Consider the following 22,005-nt stretch of genomic DNA (forward strand, 5'->3'; position numbering starts at 1 on the left):
GATTTGACGACTAACATGCGGACGAGGCTGTTTCACAAAGCCATACAGTCATACTGTACGGTCCTCTCAGCGAGTGAATGCTCAATAATTGATCACTTTGGCTCTGTTTTACTACATAGAGTGAGCAATTCTGTGGTTGTAGGACAGAAGAGAAGTTAAAAATATCTTCTACATCTTACATTTTAGATTCTCTCTCATGCACGCAGTTTGCAACAGGGAAGGGAGTTAGAGGAAATGTTACATTAACGAGTCCTTGTCATTTATCTTAAATGTCAATTGTTACATACATTTGCTCGTCACATAAGTTGCCAGTTATGATGAAATGGACTTAAGTAATTTTCTCCTGCTGTCAGATAGAGTGAAGGTTAGATAAAAAAAAAAGGGAGTCAGGTAAAAGGAAATGGGAAGCAAGGTGTATAACACATTCAGTGGATTGACAAATTAGATTAGACTATAGTGAAAACAGTGACAAGGCAGATGATGGATGAGCTCACGCTGACTTCCGCCAGTAGCCTGTTTGTTGATACATCTGTTTGCTAAAGAGGCTAGTGGAGTGATTAGTTCTGCTCCAAATACCATCACATAATACTTAAGTGCCACTGTGTATACTCAGCGCCACACGGTCACACACACACACACACACACACCAAATGTACTGTAGACCTCCACACAGTACAGTACACAGATACACATATGTACACACTGGTAAATGTGGCGTGTATGTATATATGTGTCAACGTGAGGTCGAGATTCCTGAATCCATTCCTCCACTGATTGAGCATGACTATTACCTCCCATAACTGGACTGAAATGAATTGACTAATTCAATTTAAAGCAAATTGAAAAGCCAAACATCACTCCATCCCTCCTGCAGCATGAAGCTGGTTGGAAATGGATCAGAGCTACAACCGAGCTGCACATCTGCATTTTTCATGTGTAAGTGCACGAATAGAAAAGACAGGAAGCAGCAGATTGTGACCAGTTGAAAAACCTTCAATATGTTGGAAGCAAACAACGAGCAGTGACCGACACAAGAAACTGATATATAAAAATGTACCTTGAGCCTGTAGTCTTTAAAAGCCAGTGAAGTATCATGAAATCAGTTCATTTCAGTATTAATTGCTGCGCATGCTTTGGCAGCTGCTGTTTTTAACACCATTAGTTATCAAGGGACACACAGTCATAGGTGTCATTTACATTGGGGATGCTGGGGACATGTCCCCACCACTGTTTGAAATGACTAATTTTCTTCCCGTCACTTTCTAAAAGCATAACTGTTAATTAAAAATGTGCTTAAAAAACAGCTTCCGCCAAGAAATGTTAACTAACGAATGATAATTGAGCAGCCATTATGCAATTTTTTTCTCACCGTAATTGTCTGCTCCGACCTCATTGAAATCATTGACGAAACTGCATATGTTGAAGACCATTTGAAAAGGTTTTTTCGCTGCTGTGATTTTAATAATTGTTTAAAGTGTGGCACTAGTCAACAAATGCTCTCAGTGGATGTTACAATAAGATCTGGGATGACCTTGGCTTCACGTGCTGGGATTTCATTTTGGTTCGGAAGCAGCGAAACTTCACCAACTAAAATACAAACCTGGATCCGTCGATTAAATAGATAATATACAACCTGTTACAGTGAGTTTTACACTGTCATCGACTGAGAGAATGGTCACACACGCAATTAGGAGCATGTGAGCAAATGTGTGCCTCCATTTCGTGTGAGCGGCAACTTTGGTGAACTTCGATGCAGATTTCGTTTCGGCCAAAGGTCATTTAGTTACTCAATTGGTCGGTTGAGTATTGGCGTTTCCCCATTTGCCATTCCTCCTTCAAACTGAAAAGGCCCAAACATTCCCCAGTAGCATCCTCAGGAGCACCCTGACCATGCACTGTCCAGCCATATACAAGGTTTAGACCTAATCTTGTTTAACTTTGGACAGAGTCAAGCTCGCTTTTCACCTTTCCAAGTCATGTCTGCTTGAGGTAAAGCACATTCTGACTCCAGCTCTCTACCTAACCAACAGTCATGAATTCTTATCTTGCTCTCAGAAAGACAAGCAAATGAGCGTATTATGCAAACTTTGAAATCATTCCTTTTGTTCAAGGTTTTATGGATGTAAGTGCATAATTTCTCAGGACGCTCGACAGTGTCGCGACATGTTTATCCGCGGCGCATCCGATCCTCCAGCACTTTTTTTTATTTTCTTTCTTTCTTTGTGCTGCACAAAAGACGTTTTCATTCCGACATTATGATTCAAGGAACGAGACGTGAGCATAAGTGTTTCCCATTCATCCTAATGATCACTATCCCTCTGTGAAATCTTATTTAGGAGCGTTTAGCGACGCTTGTTCTGCGGTGGTATTTTTAGCCCCGCGGAATTATGCCTCAATGTCGGGTGCAGATGTTCTAGTCGGCTGTAATGTTTTCCAGCCTGTATGTGTTTTTGACATGGGCTGAATGCACCCAGTGACAAATCAAATCACTCGAGTGTATTCAGTCACAGTCACACACTCGGCAGCCACGGGTTCCTTTTACGCACTGCATGCAGCTACGCAACTGTGCTCATCTTTAACCTTTACGATTGACTTGAACCAAATAGACGGAGGTAGTCAATGCCCGGTCGTCATCGCATCACGCGAGTACAGCCAACCAACCAGAAACTGACTGGTAGTGAAACTGCCCATAGGCATGACCTCAGTCACTCCAAATTTGAACAAGAGTTAAGGGCTTGGACACAGAAAGTAAGTCAAAAGGAAAATCTAGGCCTTGACTTTTCTGTTGTTTACTTTATCACAGACTGGGAAGGGAGGGTGACTGCTGAGTAACTGCCCTTTAGTCATCTCTGGGGAGCCATCCATTTGATCCTGGTCATCCCGGAGCTTATTCTTGATTCATTAATGGACAGCCAAAAGATGAAGGCTTCGATTGAAATTCAGCATTCGTCTAGATTAAAAACTGAACTTTATTTGACACTTGCAATAGATACAGAAAATTAATAGCTGAGTTTATGTAGGAAAACTGCAGACAGTTAATTCAATTGCTCTACGCTACTACTGTATGTGTTTTGGCATCAACAGTGAGTTCAATCGCTGCTCCAGTGGCGCTTCAGGCCAAATACAGGAATCATCGATTCAACAACAGCGCAAACATAATTCACACGGCCGATCATCAGATTTTTGTCTTTTGAAAACATAATTTAAAAACTTGCTCCGCAGCCCCTTTATGTTTCCTGCGCCTTGGTTCCGCTGGGCTTTATGTGGCATTTACAACGGATCAATGGGGTGTTGTGCTGTGGACTGTGTTGTCCTGCGGAGATGTACCGCTGTGCCGCAAAGGCTGAAAGGCAACACTGTAAAGCTGCTGCTGATACAGATACAGTGGGAGCTAATAGTGTGTCACACAGTGGCAGGTTGTTGACACGAGTGCACTACAAGCAGGAGAGTTATTACTTCAGCAGCATGTTTTTCATCGCTTTTTATGTATTCCTGATACCCCTGGAGGCAGTTTTTGTTTGTTTCCTTTTTGTGACCTGTCCTTGACCTCTTCACATTCAGAATGATTGTTAGCAATAAAATAAAAATCACTAATAATACGAATAAATGCTACGGATGAATCGAGGTGAGATTTCCAGACAGGCCTTAAAGCTCGAGACTTAAAGGTAATTTATCATCTGAAGCAATACTTCTAGCTGAACAAGCCCGACCTCCTATTGCACTGTAAGGGTCGCGCTCCGTATTGATTGTTTCAGCTCCTCCGTTTTCATCACGCAAGCAATCCTGTCCGTCAATCAAAGCTCTGACTTACACGGCTCCTAAAGGGCAACACACTTTTTACGACACAGACTTTTAAAGGCGCACTATGTAGTTTTGGGGAAGACATTTTAAACTCCCTTGGTTTTCATGAATAAACAAACTAACCTTAGAAGGACAACACAATTTCATACTGATTTACTTTGTTTACATTCCGCAGACCCTGCCAACTTTCTTGCTTCAAACAGTGCTCTGGGAAACTTATTTTATTTGCTTATTCAGAGTTTGTGTTATTACCTCAACTATTTTGTAAATATTAGAAATCTTGAGTTTGAATTTCTTCTCGAAAACTGCACAGTGCCCCTTTAATGTAAGAATAAATACACCCTTACTCCAGCTTACCAATATTTATCCATACCCATAAATCAAATAATATGTACTTTAATATTTAATTGATTGAGGTTAGTGCCCACACTCTTTTCCCATCTTATAATCTAAAATGTCAATCTGTACGTACGCATACATACGACTCCACACATCTTCAAATCTATTTAATCCATCTGACTTATTTATATTCTGTTTCAGTGTCCTTTAGTTTTAGTGCTTAGTGCCCCGTTTGATCTGATATCATCTTATCTTATAAATGAACACACTCTCCCCTTGCAGAAGACTTTCACTCCTAAGTAAAAAGTGACCTTTCGACACACTTGCATGCTCGTCTCAAGCCGTTCGCGGTGCAGCTGAGGACAGCCACTGAGCAGAGATAAGTATGTGTGCGTGTTTTTTTGCTAGAGTCTGGCCAGCAGCCTGTGCAGTCCAAAGCTTTGCATTGGGGAAAGGACAGGGTGTTCCCAGTTGTTGTCTGGCACACACAGAGTGTAAACATTTGGAGAAAATGGAGCCGAAGCCCTTGAAAGTCCATATTTGAAGTGATACTGGCGGGATGAGGTAATGAGGATGCAGTGGCTGGAGGTGTAACCAGGACAGCTGTGATTGATGCAGCTGACTGTGTACTTATTGATATAACCCTGACATGTCTTTGTGTTTGTGTATTGCTCTGTGTGTTTGTCAGGAAATACAAGGATCATACATTATTTTCTGCACTGTATCGACTTAAAAAAATCAGTATTCCCGTCCTGAACAGTGCTGTGCAACAGAAGCGGAGCTGTCCGTGGTGCTGAAACCAGCTGAACCAAAGCCCCCAGTGAGCAGAAGCAGCTCCCTCGCTCACCTACTCTGATGTCTTTATAAGGAGTAGCTCTTTATGGTGAGCTTTTAATTGATTGCATCATCACGCGCTGCTGGCATTTTTCCACATCAGTAAGACCAGTCCGGTGTTTGTAAGGAGCTGAGTTTAATCTAGGGGGAACGTAAAGATCCAAATCCCACTCATCAGCTCAAGTACAGTTCAGTCTTTATTATGGTCTCAGACGACAGTTATTATGCAGGGAAAAGACTTTATAGTGTGCAGTGCAGCACAGTGCAACATGACAAATGCAACATTTACCCGCAACCATAAAATAGCACAATAGCGGTGACTGACTCTGCAGTGCTGGCAGGCTATGGATTTAGCACATGTGTGGCTAAATAGAAATTATTGCATTTAGTGGATTATGGAAACCTTGATCAGATGCCAGACTACAGTAAATTAATAACATTTTTGAAAAAGATTTCTTGAGAAATTGATTTGACATCAGCATTTTGTATTAATGGCATGCTGAATGTGTATAATAGACCTTCTCCAGACCTCTGAATTGCTGCAGATATTGTTTTAATTTAGCAATTCAAATAGTTCCGGTGTTGTGCTCAGTATCGGCTGTTTCTCTGTTTGCAAAAGGAAATAAAAATGGGAAAAGCGTCAGTCTTCCTGTGCCGGAGCCTGAAAATACATCCATGAAAAACAGGTTGTTGTGAGTCCACTCAGGTTTACAGAAATAACAACCTATTAAATCAACATATTTCTAAATAGAGAGCCGACGTCACGGCCCTTCCAGTGGACCACCATGTTACCATATTTCAGCAAAAGTATGTTTGGTAGTGAACGTTGAGAGACAAAAATAAACCGAGCAACTCCTTTCTTAGAACTGCAGCTCTCAGAACGTCCAGACTTGTTTTGATTCTCATCTTTTTTATTACTTTTTCTGTGCCTAGTCGACGGCCATGTTAGTATTGCTGACATATGTATTGCGCAGGGTGATGTAGTTCACTTCACATAAAAGTAAGTTAGCACCAATTGCGACTTTCTTGACGTGCAAGATCACCTCGCAAATTGACAATGCCTTGATAAATCGAGATAACCTCCCTCACAAACAGAATTTGGCAAAAATGAACACACAGAATACTGAAGTGAAACAAAATGGCAGGTCAGTCTGATTATCGGGCAGCCGAACGCTTTAGCTTTGTCAATGATCGACATTGTCCAAAGCCCTGACGGCCTGGCGCTAGTCATGGCTGTCGTGACTTGAAATCTAAATGTGGTCTTTAAATGGTAGATTAGTTTTTCAGTTTCAGATGGATGGATAGGGAAACTGGAATCATCTGGTTGGATGGATCCATTAGCCATTTTGAGTGAGATTGGTCTGGAGTTGTTTTTGCCCGCATTCAGGGAATTTGTGTTTTCTTTTGAAGTGTTTGAAAAAGCCTCCGCTGCAATTAACAACTTTGTGAAACTCTTGCAGTTTGTTTTTTTCTTCCCTTTTTATTCCATTATGCTTGTTTAGAAAACATCCTCACTGTGCAAGATGTTCAGAGAGCATGCAGAATGAAGCTACATAAAAAGAAACTGTGCGCGGACATATTTGTGTGTACTCGCGTGCATGCCCGGGGTTTGCGAAACGCACTGAGAGCCAAAGCATGTTGTCATCAGGTTGTAAAGCTATATAAAGTGAAAGCACTTCCAGGGCAACTTTTAACAACGTGCACCGATGTTTCATTTATGAGCGCAAAGTCACGGAGGGAGAGGGGGCGAGTAGGGAAAAAAGCCAACAACCAGAAAGAGGATGTGGATTGGGTGAGAGGATGGTCAGGCGATGGTTGGCGTTGTCCTGCTAGGAGCCTAGAGTGTGTTAATGTGGAACATTAATGAGAACAACGAGGAGGACGAAGAGGGATGAAGCTCCGTTTGGAGGCAAATTAGGAAACTTCTTGTGACAGATCGATGCCAAGTCAGACAATTATATTTTCCGCTGATAACAGCATCCAGAATGAAGCTCTGCGTTCAAGGGGGTTTACAGTGTGGGCTCGTGTTTACGTGCATGTGTACATGCGTGCATGCTCGCCCGTGCGAAAATGCACTGAGAGCCAAAACATGTTGTCCTCAGACAGTGGAGCTATATAAAGTGTGAGCACTTCCAGGCGACTTTTAACAACGGGCAATGTTTCATTTATGAACGGCACAAAAAATCCCGGAGAAAGAAGAAGGTCAAGGCGATTGCAGTGGTTGTCATGCTAGGAGCTTTAAGTGTGTTAAGTTGGAACATTAATGAGCATAATGAGGAGGACTGAGAGGAAAGAAGCTCCATTAGCAAGCAATTAGGAAATTTCCAGCGACAGATCGATGCCAAAATGGACAATCCTTTTCTACTGACTGCAGCACAAATCCAGTTAATTCAGCTTTAGGTGTATCAACTGTGTAGTGTCCATAAAAGTGCCACATTATGTGCCGCTAACACTTAACAAATCATGTGATATAAGGCTGCAACTACTGATTAATTACATTATTTTATCTGCTGATTACTTTCTCTATCTTATTGATCGTTTGTTCATCGTTAATTCTTGTCATAAGTCCAAAGTGATGTCTTTAAATTGTTTGTTTTGCAGTTGAAACCCAAAAATATTCAGTTTAGGATCACATGTGACAAAGAAATGCAGAAAATCCTAACATTTGAAAGGAGAAGACTTGAACTGAACATAAAAACTTTGAAAACTTTGATAAAATTTTGAAAAGTAGGAATAACCGTGCAATTGCAGTAGCCTATGTACATTATTGTGCTAAGACTCATGATCTAACATGCCTCGCCTGTTCGCAAGGGTGCAGCAGACATTTTTACAGACTTTCATCACAGAATCTGACGTTCAGCAAACCTGCAAGCTGCGTATATGAGGTTTAAGTCGGTTAGACCGTGCGTTATGTGTCTCTCCATGGTACTTTTTTGGTCTGAACAGAACCAGAGTGTTTTAATGGAGCCTCCTGCTGAGTTTGAAGATGATACAATTCTTGAAACACGCTCCCTCAGAGTTGCTTCAGGCAAAAAGGCGAAGTTTTGCAGAATCTTCTGTTTTCTCTTCTTCATCTGCTCTCTGAGATTTATGTGCTCCGTGGTGTGAAATCACGGCGAGTAAAAGTTGTCTCTTTGCATCTCATCCCGGGTCCCCTGAGCTGCTTCGATTGGAGTAGATTTTCCTGAAGCACTTAAGTCATTACATCGGTCCTTAAAAGCCAGACTGAGAATGAACACTTTCCTATTTATTGCAGACTCAGCTGACATGTTAAAATGAATAAACTGGGGAGTAAGTGACCCAAACCCTGATTTACATTTTCTACGTATCCTTCACACTGCTCCACCCGCCACTTAACTTGCATGTCCTTGTGTGCTGAGAAAGGCTCCTCAGTTCCTCTAGCATGCAGGACACTCAGCAGCCGAGCTTTTGAAAAGAAGAGAAAAAAAAGTCTCCCATTGAATCGTGCTTGAGCTTAAATTACCCTAGTTGTTCTGTAGAGTGTAAAGTAGCGAGAATTGGCAGGGGGAGGTGGTTTTTATGCTACAGGCTGTTGTAAGCATTGTCATAATGTAGGCTAAAGCATCAAGGGAGAGCTCTTCGCTTTTTGTGCAAATCCAGGCAGTCTGGGTAAAGATCTTGAGGGGTTTACAAGATTTAATGTCCCCCGTTGAGCGTGCATGTGTGTGGTCTATTCAAAAAATGAAGGTCAGGCTAAATTATTTTCACTCCTGGCACAATGAGTAGCCATGCCATTAGCTGAAACAGTCCTTTAAACGGCCTCAATCCCGAGGCTGGATTTTTTGAAGTGCAAGAGAGTTTTGTTGAAATTATAATGTGGAAATTATGATGCAGAAGTCGGGAATTGAAAATGTGTGTCAATAAAGGTCAACGCGGAAAATGCCCCAGTGACTCTGATCCCTGTCTGATGCTCTCCTGGTTTCCCTTTAAAGAGACAGTCAGACTGAGGCTGAGTAATGTTAGGGGTTCAGTGGCACAGTAGGGTCCAAACGTCAGTCACATATCAGGTCAACCCCGGAGGGAAGGAGAGGGACGTGTGAAAAAAATAGCCCAGATCTCAAGATTACATCTTCAAATATCTTATCTGATCCGACCAACAGCTCACAACACAGATATATTCCATTTACAATCATATAAATCAGAGAAAAGCAGCTCATTGGGCAAACAAACTATGGAATCTTTGGCAATTGTGCTTGATAAATGACTTTGAGAACTGCTTATTAATTAACTTATTGACAAAATCAGTCCATCCAGCTGATGTCGAGTCATTTGTCAGTGGACATAAAGACCGATTTCTAATGGTTACATAATATGAAAAGCCACAATAATCATATTTACAGATGAAATGCAATAAATGTCAGAGAAAAGGGGATTATAATCTGCTCTGATGGACATGTGTATGTGGTACTATGGATATTACCCTGTCTGAACCCAGCGATGGATTACTTTACTGGACAGTAACAATCCGAATCAGAGCTGCAGTATACGAGAGATGAAACATTTGTTGGGATGCACACGGAGCTCAGTGTTCGGGGCTGTGCGTTCTTGCTGACTGGAGCATGTGGTGGCTGAGCAGGGGAGGTCCGCGCCAGCTGGCTCGACTGCTTTCTGTGATAGGGAGGTCCGACATATGATGCAGCAAAAAAACAACCTGACCAGCTCCAGTAACCACCGTCTTAGGGTTTGTTCGTGAAATATACATTCGGTGAAAAGTTGCAATGATGTTCCACTGCCTGAAACTCTTTCTCTGCGCTCATGCAAGAGGTTATGCCTTGTTGCGCAATACGTCACTGCGATCCAACCTTTGCTCTTGGTGTTTTTAACAACCCAATGAAAAGACAGAGAGGTTCAATATTTATAATGGCCGTCTATGAAGGGCAAGCCGTGATAAATCAATCAGGCAAGGGTGGTTTTACGAGGGGAGCGACCATCAGGATTCTAATTATTTGGAAAACACTGGAATGAAACAAAATATACCGCTCTGTGGATTCCTCGGAGCCAAGTTAAAATAGCAAAAAAAACCTTGGAATAGGCTTTCTTCTTAGTTTGTCTCTGCTAATTCATTGCCAACTGCACATATAAATCCTGTCTTTCCAGCGGCAGGTAATTTGGTCAGTACATTATGTCCACGATATTGGATGGACAGACTCCAGAGGATGCATCATAATGTCTTTGATTATCCAGAAACTTCAATACTTCAGGTTCATAATGTCTTAACAGCTGTTGGATGCATTGCCATGAAATGTCGTAGATATTCAGAGTAAATTATAACAACTTTGATGGTCTTCTCACTTTTCATTTAAGGCCATCATTAGGTCAAACTTTCAGTGTTTGATACTAACTAGTGACATTCTAATAATCCACAGCTGTGCGTTGTGTTTTGTGCTAATTAGCAAATGTTAGCATGCTAATACCCTTAACTAAGATGGTGAACATTGGGACAGTTGCCTACACACACGGAACATCACTATCTTGGCACTTTCATTGGAGTATGTTAGCATGCTAACATTAGCATTTAGACAAAACTAACAATAACTGTTTAAAAAAATGTGTTTAGTGCTAAGTGGCAACTTACAGCATGCTAACATTTAAAACGGCGACCATTTTAAACACTCTCAGCATGCTAACTTTGCAATTATGAGTGTGCTAATGTCAGCAAGTATCAAGAACTTTTCTTGACTGGCAGGATCTTTTGCTATTTGTCTCTTTTTGACATACAGAAAGGAAGAAAATAATTATTTTTTAAAGAAAGACCACAAGTAAGGGGTGAAATATTTAGTGATGCATTATTTTAAGCTAACCTTTTCATTTAGCTTGAAGCACCGCTCTGCCAAGGACCCTCACAGAGCCGAAAGCTTGGCAGTCGCCTGTTACGGAAGCCGTCTCTCTTTGTAATGGCAGCCTGTCAAAATGAATAAATCAATTATCTATTAATATAATCTATCTATTAAGTCAATTACATGCCACAGTTTCAATTGCTACTGTCTCGTTTGCAAATTAGGTTTTTATATGTAACATTTGTTCCTAAATGTCATCTTGAAGCTAACTTAATCTATCTCATGGCATTAAACTTAAAAAAAAAAAAAAACATTCAAATATATATTTATAAATGTTCATTCAATCACACTGCACATTTTCTCTGAAGAATTGTGTTTGTCAGTACATTTGTGTCAAGGAAAGAATGAGAAGTTGATGGAGTAAGTGTTATGAAGTTCTGCTTCTGAGCAGTTGTGTGAAAGACTCAGAGAAATTGATCCCCCTTTGAGAGGAGCATGAATTGATCGGTTCGAAAAGAAAAAGTACTTTTTGAAAGCAATACACTGGCCTTTGCTGCAAAGGCAACCCTAAGAACCAGCATCCTGCTGCTTCTCTTTTTGAATGCATGTATTTGGATTTCTGATAAGCTGAAGGGAAACGCATCAAACAGAGGGAAACTGGGGGAAGCTGGCTTATGTCAACACAGCAAGTTTGTGATTCATCAGTTGGTGCATAGTTCAACGAGAAGGCATCTTTCATGGTGTGAAGGCAGGGGTTACAGAGCAACTTTGTACATAGTACTTTGTGCAGAAACTTTCAAACATTGGCACAACACAGATGTTCCAGCACAGCACACAATTATCTGACTTTGTGCCCTCAGAGTGCTCGACATGTAAATCCATATGTTCCTCATCCATCCTGAGATAAATGATAGTGTATTTCCTTGCCACTAGGAATGGCACTGTCAGCCACTTGGTCTGTCCACCGCCTCGATCCAACATTTAGACCTTCATTATATGCAGACAATCAATCGGAAGTCCCTTTCTCGTACGCTACCACCACGCAGTTGACATTTTTTGGTTTTGAGTGAAATATCTAAACAGCTTTTGGATGGATTACCACAACATTTCAGTACGGACACTCAAGGTCCCCAGAAGATGAATCTGACACACACAACGATCAGGTTCCATGATGTGACTATAGTATAGCTGCAAGAGGGATTTGATCAATCCATACAGATATAATTGGATTATACTTCAGCCTAGCAAGTACATTTTGATAAGGATATGTAGAGATACAGAGCTGTAGAGGACGGTTGGCCCTCTGATTGATCACCTGACTTTTCTTGTCCTTGTTTATTTAGTACTTGAAGGTCTTCAGATACTCAAGCGTCAGTATCTGAAGACCTGGGGATGAGACTCAACAATCAACTATCTTTCTTCAGGAAGATACATTTTGTTGCTTTAATTTATGACCAACTACCTGAACAAATTACACTCTCGCAGTCTCAGCACGGCAATACACTAAATTGCGATGGCTAAAACGTTACCCGCTGAATATCGACGTGTTAGCATTGTCATTCAGAACGTGTTACCATCGCACCGTTCAGGTTGAGCCTGTAGGCAACCATCTCAAAGACATTTTCTCGACTCAACTGTCATTTTTGTCTGACTGGCAAAGCAATCCGCCCTTTTTCGGTCTCATTCTTCATCCTAAACGAGAAAAAGAAGAGTTCTCCTTTGCTGGAGGGAAACCAACAGTGATGAGTGGCACGTTAATTCCACCCAGGTGAACTTTAGGAGTCAGTTTACACTTCCTGCTTCCTGCTGCGAGCCTCCAGCTCTGAGATGCTGCTGTGTTTCCATACACGTTGCTGCTCTCCGAAAATCCTCTTATTCCACACACACACTCGCACACTTCCTCACATATACATGCACAGTTGCACACCCTGCTGTCTCTCTCTCTCTCATACACATGCATACACAGATACTCATACTTACACACACACACACACACACAGCGTGGATTTGTTTTCTCTGTGATGAGAGGGATTATGGGATAAAGGAGGCGAGGCCACGCCAGTTTAGTTCAGTTTGGACCAAAGCTGCTCTCAGCAGCAGCACAATGACAAACACAGATGAATGTCTGGCCACACACTGGAGATGTGCGCAGCCGTTAACGCCACGGCCTCTGTATATTTTGAGCTCAAGAGCCTCTGATTGGGATTCTGAAGTGGCGGTGGATGTGTTTTTCTTTCGGATGACTGAAGATCAGCAGAAAAGCAAGCGTCTGACTGGAATCCGTGGACGGCAACAGAATCGAGAGGAGCTAAACTCAAAAGCCGGAGTGTTGAAATGGATCTATTGCTTCTCAGGATGACTTGAATATCAGCTGTTTGTGCTTGGGTTTTCTTTGCAGTTGGTGTTGATGGAATCTTTTTTTTTTTTTCTCCCCTGTGACAACTGCTCAGCAGGATGACTGAGAGCGTCTGACACTTTCACCCACAGCTTCACTGTACTCCAGTGGAGCTTGTTACACACTTTTAATCGAAGGCCAATTTTCTTTTTCACACCCTGGAAGCTATGACATGATTTACTGATGTATTCAACCCATCAGCAGCAGAATATGGGCATCGATCGGCTGGATTCTTACGGCGATGACGTCCTCATCTTGTACGCATTTTCTTCTTTTTTAAGAAATTGTATTAGCAAGTGACTCAATCACTCTGGGCCCTGACATGTCATTCTTTAGAGGCCTGCGATGTTTGATGTTTCTGATGCAAAGCACATAGTGGAGAATATGCTGAGCAACAGAATATTATTTTGAAACTTGGCACTCAAATGCCGTTCATCATTCCATTGTTACTGCAACTATGCTTCAGCTTGCTATCACGGATTTGAGGTCAGGACAATAAACTCGTCCTCGTGGTTTATGGCTGCGGGAGGAAGTGCTCTCCAGAATAAATCAAATATGAAAATGAAGTGCAGAGATGCTTAAATTCAGTGGCATTTCTCTGGCTTCATGATCTTTTATTGCGTCTGTGATTATTCCTGTGGAGACGGGCGCCTTATGGTCTCTGCGTGATTAGTCGCTGTGGAATGTGTGCGAGACGTTGAATCACAGCTGATTCAGGAGGGACGGTCTGTTCGGTTCTCCCAGAAGTGAAGCTGCTCTCCTATCTCCTTCCTCCTTCTCTCAAGACAGTGCCGCTCTCTTGACATCCACAGTTTGAGTTAACTGCATTAACACAATCAGCTGTCACATCAGCGCTTTTTTCCTCGCTGCACGTGCACAGTTTTGCAGAGCGACTGCCCCTACATGCAGCCACTGATTGCCTATCTACGGACCCGATGAGCCGTTATTCGAGCGCGGTCGATTGCACTAAGCAGTGCCCGTCTCACACTGCATGCCACACACTGAGAAACAAGAAGTCACACTAATTGGACTGAGAAGGATCAGACAAGCACTGTTCTGGGTATTTTTTTTTATCCAGGGGGGCAATAAAGATTTAATAATTCACCTTTGATTCTTTTCTCAGGCGGTTTAACTCTTGGAATAAGTAAATGCAGGCGCTGTGATGTTTATGAATGAGTTCCAGTCTCTGTGGATCACCTCCCTACATAAAGAAACCTTCTAATTAGTTTGAAGATTTGTTCCAGCTTTTCAAAGAAGCTTAAACCACTACTTCTGTTTAAATGTCGTTAAGGCTTGTATTCTTAGAAGTGTCGATTTCCAGTTTTGTGTGTTCGGTTTCTCAAAAATTGGGGACGACGTTCTCAAGATTCGAGATAGTGGCCCTTGTTTGTCCAAAATCCCTAAAACAAAAGTGAAACTACTTCCAATCAAACGGTTTTACGTCACTGCTTAGAAGCAGTCTTGTATTTGAGACTGACTGCAAGACTTGATTCTATTATATTCCTGAACAAAAAACACATTTTTGATCACATGTGATTATCAAAAGCTGATTTTCCCTTCCTCTGCGTTTCAGCCATAGGAACAAAATGTCGGGCTGGCCTCCCCCCGGCCCAGGCTCCTGGGGTGGACTGCAGGGGCCTCCGTACAGCTGGGACAGCATGAACAGCACCCGGGAGGGACGGGACGGCCTCACCAAGTACGTACAGTTTGGGAGCACCCCCCTGGCCCTACAACACACGCCCATACACACCTTCTAAAGGACATCTTACACCAAGCATACAGTAAAAATTGACTTGTAGTCATATCGCCCCTAAAACAGTTTTATATAGAGGTGGTTTGGTATTTTTGAACAGCAAAGATGCTACTGAATGATCACTGAAATATTAAAGAAGTACATACAGTAGGGTACTACTGTATATAGCAAATGATTAAATATTTATACTACACAGTTTTGGAAATAACATAGATCCAGGAGGAAATTGTCAGGATGGGTCCACTGATATGTCAGAGCCACGGTCAGGGGCATTGAGTCTAACTCATACAAACTTCAGTCAGACTGTTATATTCAACTATTTATCAGACTTCCACAAATAAGACCTAAGAGCAATGAGCATATGACGCATGATAATCATACTTATAGCATCATTTGAGAGCACCGCTCAGTTGATCGTGTATGCCGATGATACGAATTTACCCTACATCTGCCATGTATATGCTTTAAAGAAAATCCTTACCGTTTACTTCCAATGCCAAAAGTCATTATCATTCTGATTATTTATGCTAATGAAAGCTGGCGATAATGACAGGAAAGGGGGGAGAGAGAGGAGCAGCAAAGGCCGCAGGTCAGAATAAGTCACACGGGGCGCACACACAATTAATCTATTCTTACTTATACTCCTTCAGTTAGTGAATAATTCATTATAACCAATAATGTTTTGTATGCTCACCTGCTGTAGTCATCTAATATCTACCCTCAATAAAGTTAGAGGCTACTTGAGCTATCTAACACTCTTAGGGCATGAAGCCCTAAGCAGCAGCAGCGGTAGTTCGGGGCTCAAATGCACTAATAGTAGCCATTGTTCAGGTCGTTTTGCATTCTACCTGTGCGTGTCGTACCTGTTGTGTCACTGTGCCCCTGCAGGAGGAGACTTTCAGCCAGGCAAACATGCAAATCTTCAAGTTGGACTGGCAACTAAGGCTTAGCATACAGAACATTATACGTGGTAAATCAAGCTACGTGCAAACAGGTCTCTGTAAATATGAGTAGCGTTCAAAAATACACTGCAAAAAAGAATCTCATACCCAAGTTGTGTTGCTGCTAAAACTTCACGTACGTTAAGTAATGTATTCCTGGCATCATTTCTCTTACTGACTATTGACAAGATGTGGATGCTGGCAGAGCCGGTGCCGAGGAATTTTGATAAGCTGTGCTCCAATTAACTTGCGTTGACACAATGTGTTTTGATACACAAATTGCTTTATGTGATGTGCATGTTGTCTCCTTCTCCTCTTATACTTACTTTGCTTTTCCCGCAATTCTCTCTGATGCTTTTCCTCTCCTCGTTTTGCCCTTTTCACCCTTCCTTATATCTCCTCTCATTGTCTTGCAGCTTTATCTCTTGTCTTTACTGCCCCTTTCCTCTTTTTTGTCACTCCTCCATTAGATTCGCGCCCTCCTCTCTTTGTGACGGGGTAGGGTTAATATGACAGGGAGGACAGCTCTTGTTATGTGGCTTTGTTCCCTGAGAAAAAAGCTATTGGCTTAAGAGGAGGTGACACAGATTGAGTATCACAATTGGATTTCTGTGAGATGGAGAAAGGAAGAGAAAAGAGAGCGAGAGTGAGCAAAGCCGATGATTGATTTAACTATATTGGACAGCTAGAAGTTCCCTAACCTTTACCTATCATGATCTAGCAGGTTTTTGAATGATATTCTCTGCTCAAGTATCAGTATGTTTGAAATCTCTGATTCCATGTTGCATGCACAGTTGCCCTGGTGCAGTCTCTGACACGCAATATCGGCTCCTTTTATCCGTTAAGGATTTGATTGATGTCATATAGTCAGAGGTCTGGTGGGGTTTCTGGGGAGGAAGAAGATGCTGAGGTCCTCGCAGGAGATGATGAGTTTCTGAAAGAGTACCTGGGCCAGTGTTGCAGTTGTTATCATCACAGGGCACCCAATGCATCCCTGGATGAGGACTACAACCTCATTCTTGAGTTTCCTCCACCAGGGTTCAAAATTAGGGGAGTGACTCTTACCAAAGCCAGCCGAAAGTAGAGCAAAAACTTCTTTTCCATCGAGAAAAGCCTTCAGTGTCTGTGGTTTTTCGATTAAATATACTTTATCCAGTTCTGATATAGCAGCAACACTGACCTCTTGAGGAGCCATCATTGTTTTTTCCGTACGAAAAGCTGCTTCTCTCGCTGGTTGTCACATCTAAACCACGCCTGTAGCTGCCAGTAGTTTCTCAAAGAACGCTGAATGGTTGAGCCACTGTGCTCGCAAGATAGATTTTGCAAGATCACATGATCACACAGTCCATCTGCCTCAGAAGGTAACTTCTTATATGCACAGTTGAGGTTTGTGGTGCCAGGTAGGCTAATGTTGACTAGATCGTTGAATCTTGTTTTGTAAAGTAACTCCTCCATGCTTCTCTTGGTCCTGGACTGTTGCATCTTTTTGACTTGTGGTCCATTGAAGTCCTTTGAAACCTGATCATGATAAAGGACCGTGGGGTATGAATACATGAATGAATCTTGGCTGTAGGCGAACCAAACATCTGTTTTACAATTTTATTTTCAGGGACATGAATTGTCATGTCTACTCTAGTTGGTTATTCCTGTAACATTTGTCAGTATCTGACTGCTTAAAGTGTCTAAAATCACTTTGTTACAGGGAAGAATTTTGCTCCAGACTAAATGATACAAGCCTCAACAAAGCTACTGATGTAACTAAGACAAGATCCTGGGACAGTGCACTCCATACCCTCCATGACTAGCAGCAGCACCAGAATTTGACCTTTTGTATCTAGTTTTCCCCTTACCCCCTGACATCCCAGCTCTGCCCTGCTGTGGGATTAAACGCCACCGACCCTGACAAGTTGGATGAGCCCTCGCCGCATATTGGTCCTTGCTTTTCATTACAGACAGATTTAGTTTGAGATTTCTGCACCATATGTACAATACAGATCAATGCCGTAATGAGAGATTGAGAGTGAGAAAGCGCAAGAGGGAGAGAAGGTTGGAGGTGGGGCAGAGATCAAGACTGATCCGGATTGGTTGGAGATAAAGTCGCATCCTGGATGGTTGGGACATGATTATCATCAGGGCAGATTTAGGTGAACCTGCAGGTTTATAACTAGATAAAAAAAACACGGGTGAAGCTAAACTGGTCATGCAAAATTACCTGATAAAATAAAAGAGGGAAGTTAGTTCCAAAATCATGTAGTTTACGCGATTCCAGCCACATTTGCGAACAATTTGTGACAATGTGAAGGATAGGACGTACGAGCCAGGAACATCATATCCTCTGCTGTATAGACAGTAATGGCAGACAACGGTGGAATGGATGTCAGCCAGGTAACAATAGACACCATGTACTGGAGAGGAAGAGAGGAAGCAACAGCTGCCAAGGGAGCTTTAGAAGCTGTGAACGAGGGAGGGATGGAGAAATATAGATGGAGAGAGAATGAGTTAACCCCACTGAAAGCCCATATCACCTCTTAATTAACAGGCACTCTGCATTCTCAGTGTCCCGGTCGAGACAGACGTCTGAGGTTCAGCGAGCAGGAAGGTTTGATTTAATACAGTACATTTACATTTTAGTGGTGCTCTCATCCTAAGTGAGTTGCAATAAGGAAAAGAGAAGGACAGCGTGACATTTTTGCCAGTTTTAACCTACATTTAAGTTGCGTTAAATGTTGGTGGCCGCAACAATCCTCATTAAAAGTCATTCATCAGACAAATTGTCAATGTGTTTTAGCGCCAGTCCCCCAATTAGATGTCGTGCTGTAGCAAAGAAGGTGGGCCCAAGTGCAGGCGACAGATGGCAGGATGATCAGTGGATGAAGTTTTATTCACGATGAATCACAGGAACACGCAAATGCAAAGGAACATCAGGAGCAGGAAAACACAACAGCAGGTTCAGGGAAATTAAACAGATGACAAGACGAGGACTGAACAATACTGGACATAAATACAAACTAAACTGATGAGGGGGTGAGGTGCAGGTGGAGTGAGGCGGAGAAACACAGGTAAGGGTAATGATTTGAAGAACACTAGGAACAGGGAAGGAGCTGATAGGCTGGAAAAATGCCTTGATATGAACTCTAACCGTTGTTGTTATGCAGCCGCTTACTTCACAATCGAGTTCTGTCCATGTCTGAGATTGCAGTCATGGGTGTACACTGATTAGGAGGGGGCTGAGTACACACCCTTGGGGGGCCTCCAGTAATGAGCGCTAAAGCACACAGGAGCTGTGACTGCCAATTTGAACTTTCTTTGGACTGCTTATATTTTATTTTTATATGTATTTTATGTATGTGGATCAGGAGGTAGAGCGGGTTGTCCACTAATTGATGGTTTTCCCAGCTCCGGCTGCATGTCGAAATGTCCTTGGGCAAGCTACTGAACATGAAAGTTTTTCTGATGACTGTTCCATCTGAGTGTTTGTGAATGGCTGAGCATAGAAGTATCGTTAGGATGCTCTCTTTTGCTCCTGATGAGCAGGTAGGAACTTTGTATTGAGTGTACAAGTATTGTAAAGGGCTTCGACTGGTCATTAAACCAGAAAAGTGCTCTGTCTATGTAAGTACAAGTCCATATACCTGGATATATATGATGTCCATTCATGGATGAAATCAGAATGAGATGCTGCAGAAATTATGTAATTATCTTTAAACTGCAACGCTCAACTGGAAACTTCTTGCTTCATTGCTCAGGCCATGCGGTGCCATGCAACATATGTCACCCTATCCACTGAAAAGCCAAGAGCATCAGCTGTAGCTGGCTCGATGATTACACTAACGTTAAACACACAGTCTGTGGCTGACTCTTTAATGTTTCCAGTGACTCATTTTAAATAAATAGCTTGTAAAAGTTGTCTGAAATTGCTCTTGATGGCCACATACATGCTATAGCGCTAGTAACGCCTGAGGGTAAAGCTGAATGTCTAAGTAAGACGGCGTTAGTTAGCAAGACATGAAAGCATTTCGTGCTTACGTATAAGTAGACAAATGCACCATTAAATCCAGTCCTAACTGTGGAGTGTGATATATTTGTATTCAAATGGACCACATTAATCGTAGCTGTGGAAAACATCATTTCCAAAGCGTTCAGGGGAAGTAGCAACAACAGCGGCGGTAAAGCAGAGAACAGGCGTTTCGAGCACATGAAGAAGTAGACAAACGTGGAAAAAATAGATGTGCAAGCCCTTAAAACTGAAGAGCTGTGACTTGATTAAGTGATCAGTACACTTTTATTTGGGATAGTCTGCAGACTTTTATGTGGGTGGAAGAGGCAAGTAGGTTCAGGATTGCAAGTCCGAGGCCTTTTATGAATGCAGGACCTGTGCTCTCTTTTTATAAGTGGCTCTTAAGCATGGAGTGTTGTGCTAATGACCAGACCTAAGCCAAGGCTCTGATTTATGAACCTCTGATCAGATAACTCAGATCCTTCATTCGAAGTTTAATGTTATCTCTCCGAGCTAAAACTTACTTCTGCTGTAGGGTTGAATGCATTGATTGGATTTTAAATGTGCACTGTCATATTTTTTAAGAGACCTTCCTTTGATAAGTTTGACAGGTTTGACCCCTGTAGCAGTCATTGTGCCCATTACCTACTGCGTGTCAGCCTGAAGTAAAACTATTTGCTGACTCACTTTACGAACTTCTCTCAGTCACCGTGCTCCTCCTCTCCTGTGTTTTCCAGCCAAGTGTCCCAGAGCAGCTCCCTGGAGGAGGTTCACCTGGATGCGGTCCCTCCCGCCCCTCGCTTGGTGGAGATGAGACGGGACCCGGTCCTGGGTTTCGGCTTCGTGGCGGGCAGCGAGAAACCGGTGGTGGTCCGCTCTGTCACACCAGGTAAGTGTTCTGCTCTGCTTATTGAATGTGAACTGTCGTGTCTTTTTTACTCTTTACTACAGTCTTGAGCCCATTTGGACTCAGTCTTGACTTCAAAACTGCTCTGACTTTGACTTGTCCTTCACTTTGACGTGGTCCTGAATGCAGCCCTGCCTTTCAGCTGCATTTGTATTCCCAAAGCGTAACACCTGCGTCAAATGACAATGGACTTTTTAAAGGGATTGCTTCCAGATGCTAAAGCCCATTCATTCATATTAATGTCAAACGAGTGACGTCAGAAGAGTAGCATGAAAAAGCCTGTACTACAAACACTCAGCACTGGCTCAGTGATATAATACTACTCAAGAAAAAACTGGCAGAAAATAAGATACCTGGAACAAAGTCAGAAAACAAGGCCTGATATCTTAATAAGCCCGACAGTCTGAGAGTTTGCACGTTAAAAGAGTGCACTGAGCAATTTCATTAGGTCCTCACTGTTTGAAGAGTCACTGCAAACAGTTGCTGTAATGAGTGTTTAGAAGGAGACCGTGCAGATGAAAGTCTTATCCAGCCTATGATTGAACAATTAAGTGGTATTGATCCAATACAAGAAAGAAAATGAACACAAATGAGTTTTTTTTCTTCCTGTAAGTATTGTTTATTTTGGTTGATTGGATGATTGCCAAATGACTGCTCACAGACCCCTATCACCTGCCAGCTCCGGTGTCTGCACCGACACACACAGTGATTAGCAATCACAATAATCAATGAGTGCTGAATTCCAAGCAGACAATTGAGCTAATGCATATTCTATTTCAAGTCGCTGGCAGAGGAAAGGAATATACAGTATGTGCTCGAGGACGCTGCAGTTTATTAACGCTCACACCTATAAGATGTGTCGGCAGACAGACCCAAGCAAGGTCGATGTTTTTGCAGATGACCTGACACATGTTAGCATCTGTTCCAGCGCCGATTCATTCATAGATAATCTCTTGTTCGTGTGTAGGTGGTCCATCAGAGGGGAAGCTGTTGCCAGGCGATGAGATCATCATGATCAACGATGAGCCCGTCAGCTCGGCCCCGAGGGAACGAGTCATCGACCTCGTCAGGTGGGCTCGGGAACCTTGTCGATCATGCAAACCTTGTACTGAAGCTTACTGATAACCTGGAATTTAAAGGGCCAGGTCACTCCTATTACAAAAAGATATGATGCTGTGCTAGTTCTAATGCTATCCAGCCATGCACATACAGTTGTTTGGGTTTTATTTGTCTCAATTTT

General features: G+C 42.4%; 1 protein-coding gene across 2 annotated transcripts in view; it reads left to right on the forward strand.

The window, feature by feature from the left end:
- Window positions 1-22,005, forward strand: part of LOC311253071 (FERM and PDZ domain-containing protein 4-like) — a 93,035-nt gene that overhangs the window by 51,202 nt on the left and 19,828 nt on the right. The window contains exons 1-4 of one of the 2 annotated variants that reach the window (XM_084346798.1): window positions 13,365-13,424; window positions 14,741-14,863; window positions 20,596-20,747; window positions 21,733-21,835. In XM_084346798.1, the coding sequence (XP_084202924.1) occupies window positions 13,378-13,424; window positions 14,741-14,863; window positions 20,596-20,747; window positions 21,733-21,835 (425 nt within the window). In that variant the 5' untranslated portion in view covers window positions 13,365-13,377. Of the gene's footprint in view, window positions 1-13,364; window positions 13,425-14,740; window positions 14,864-20,595; window positions 20,748-21,732; window positions 21,836-22,005 lie in introns of those variants that run through there. The other variant, XM_084346797.1, reaches the window with a different exon arrangement.

This window comes from Pagrus pagrus (assembly GCF_965226575.1).
Source record: "Pagrus pagrus genome assembly, chromosome: 24".
NCBI classification, from domain to species: Eukaryota; Metazoa; Chordata; class Actinopteri; order Spariformes; family Sparidae; genus Pagrus; species Pagrus pagrus.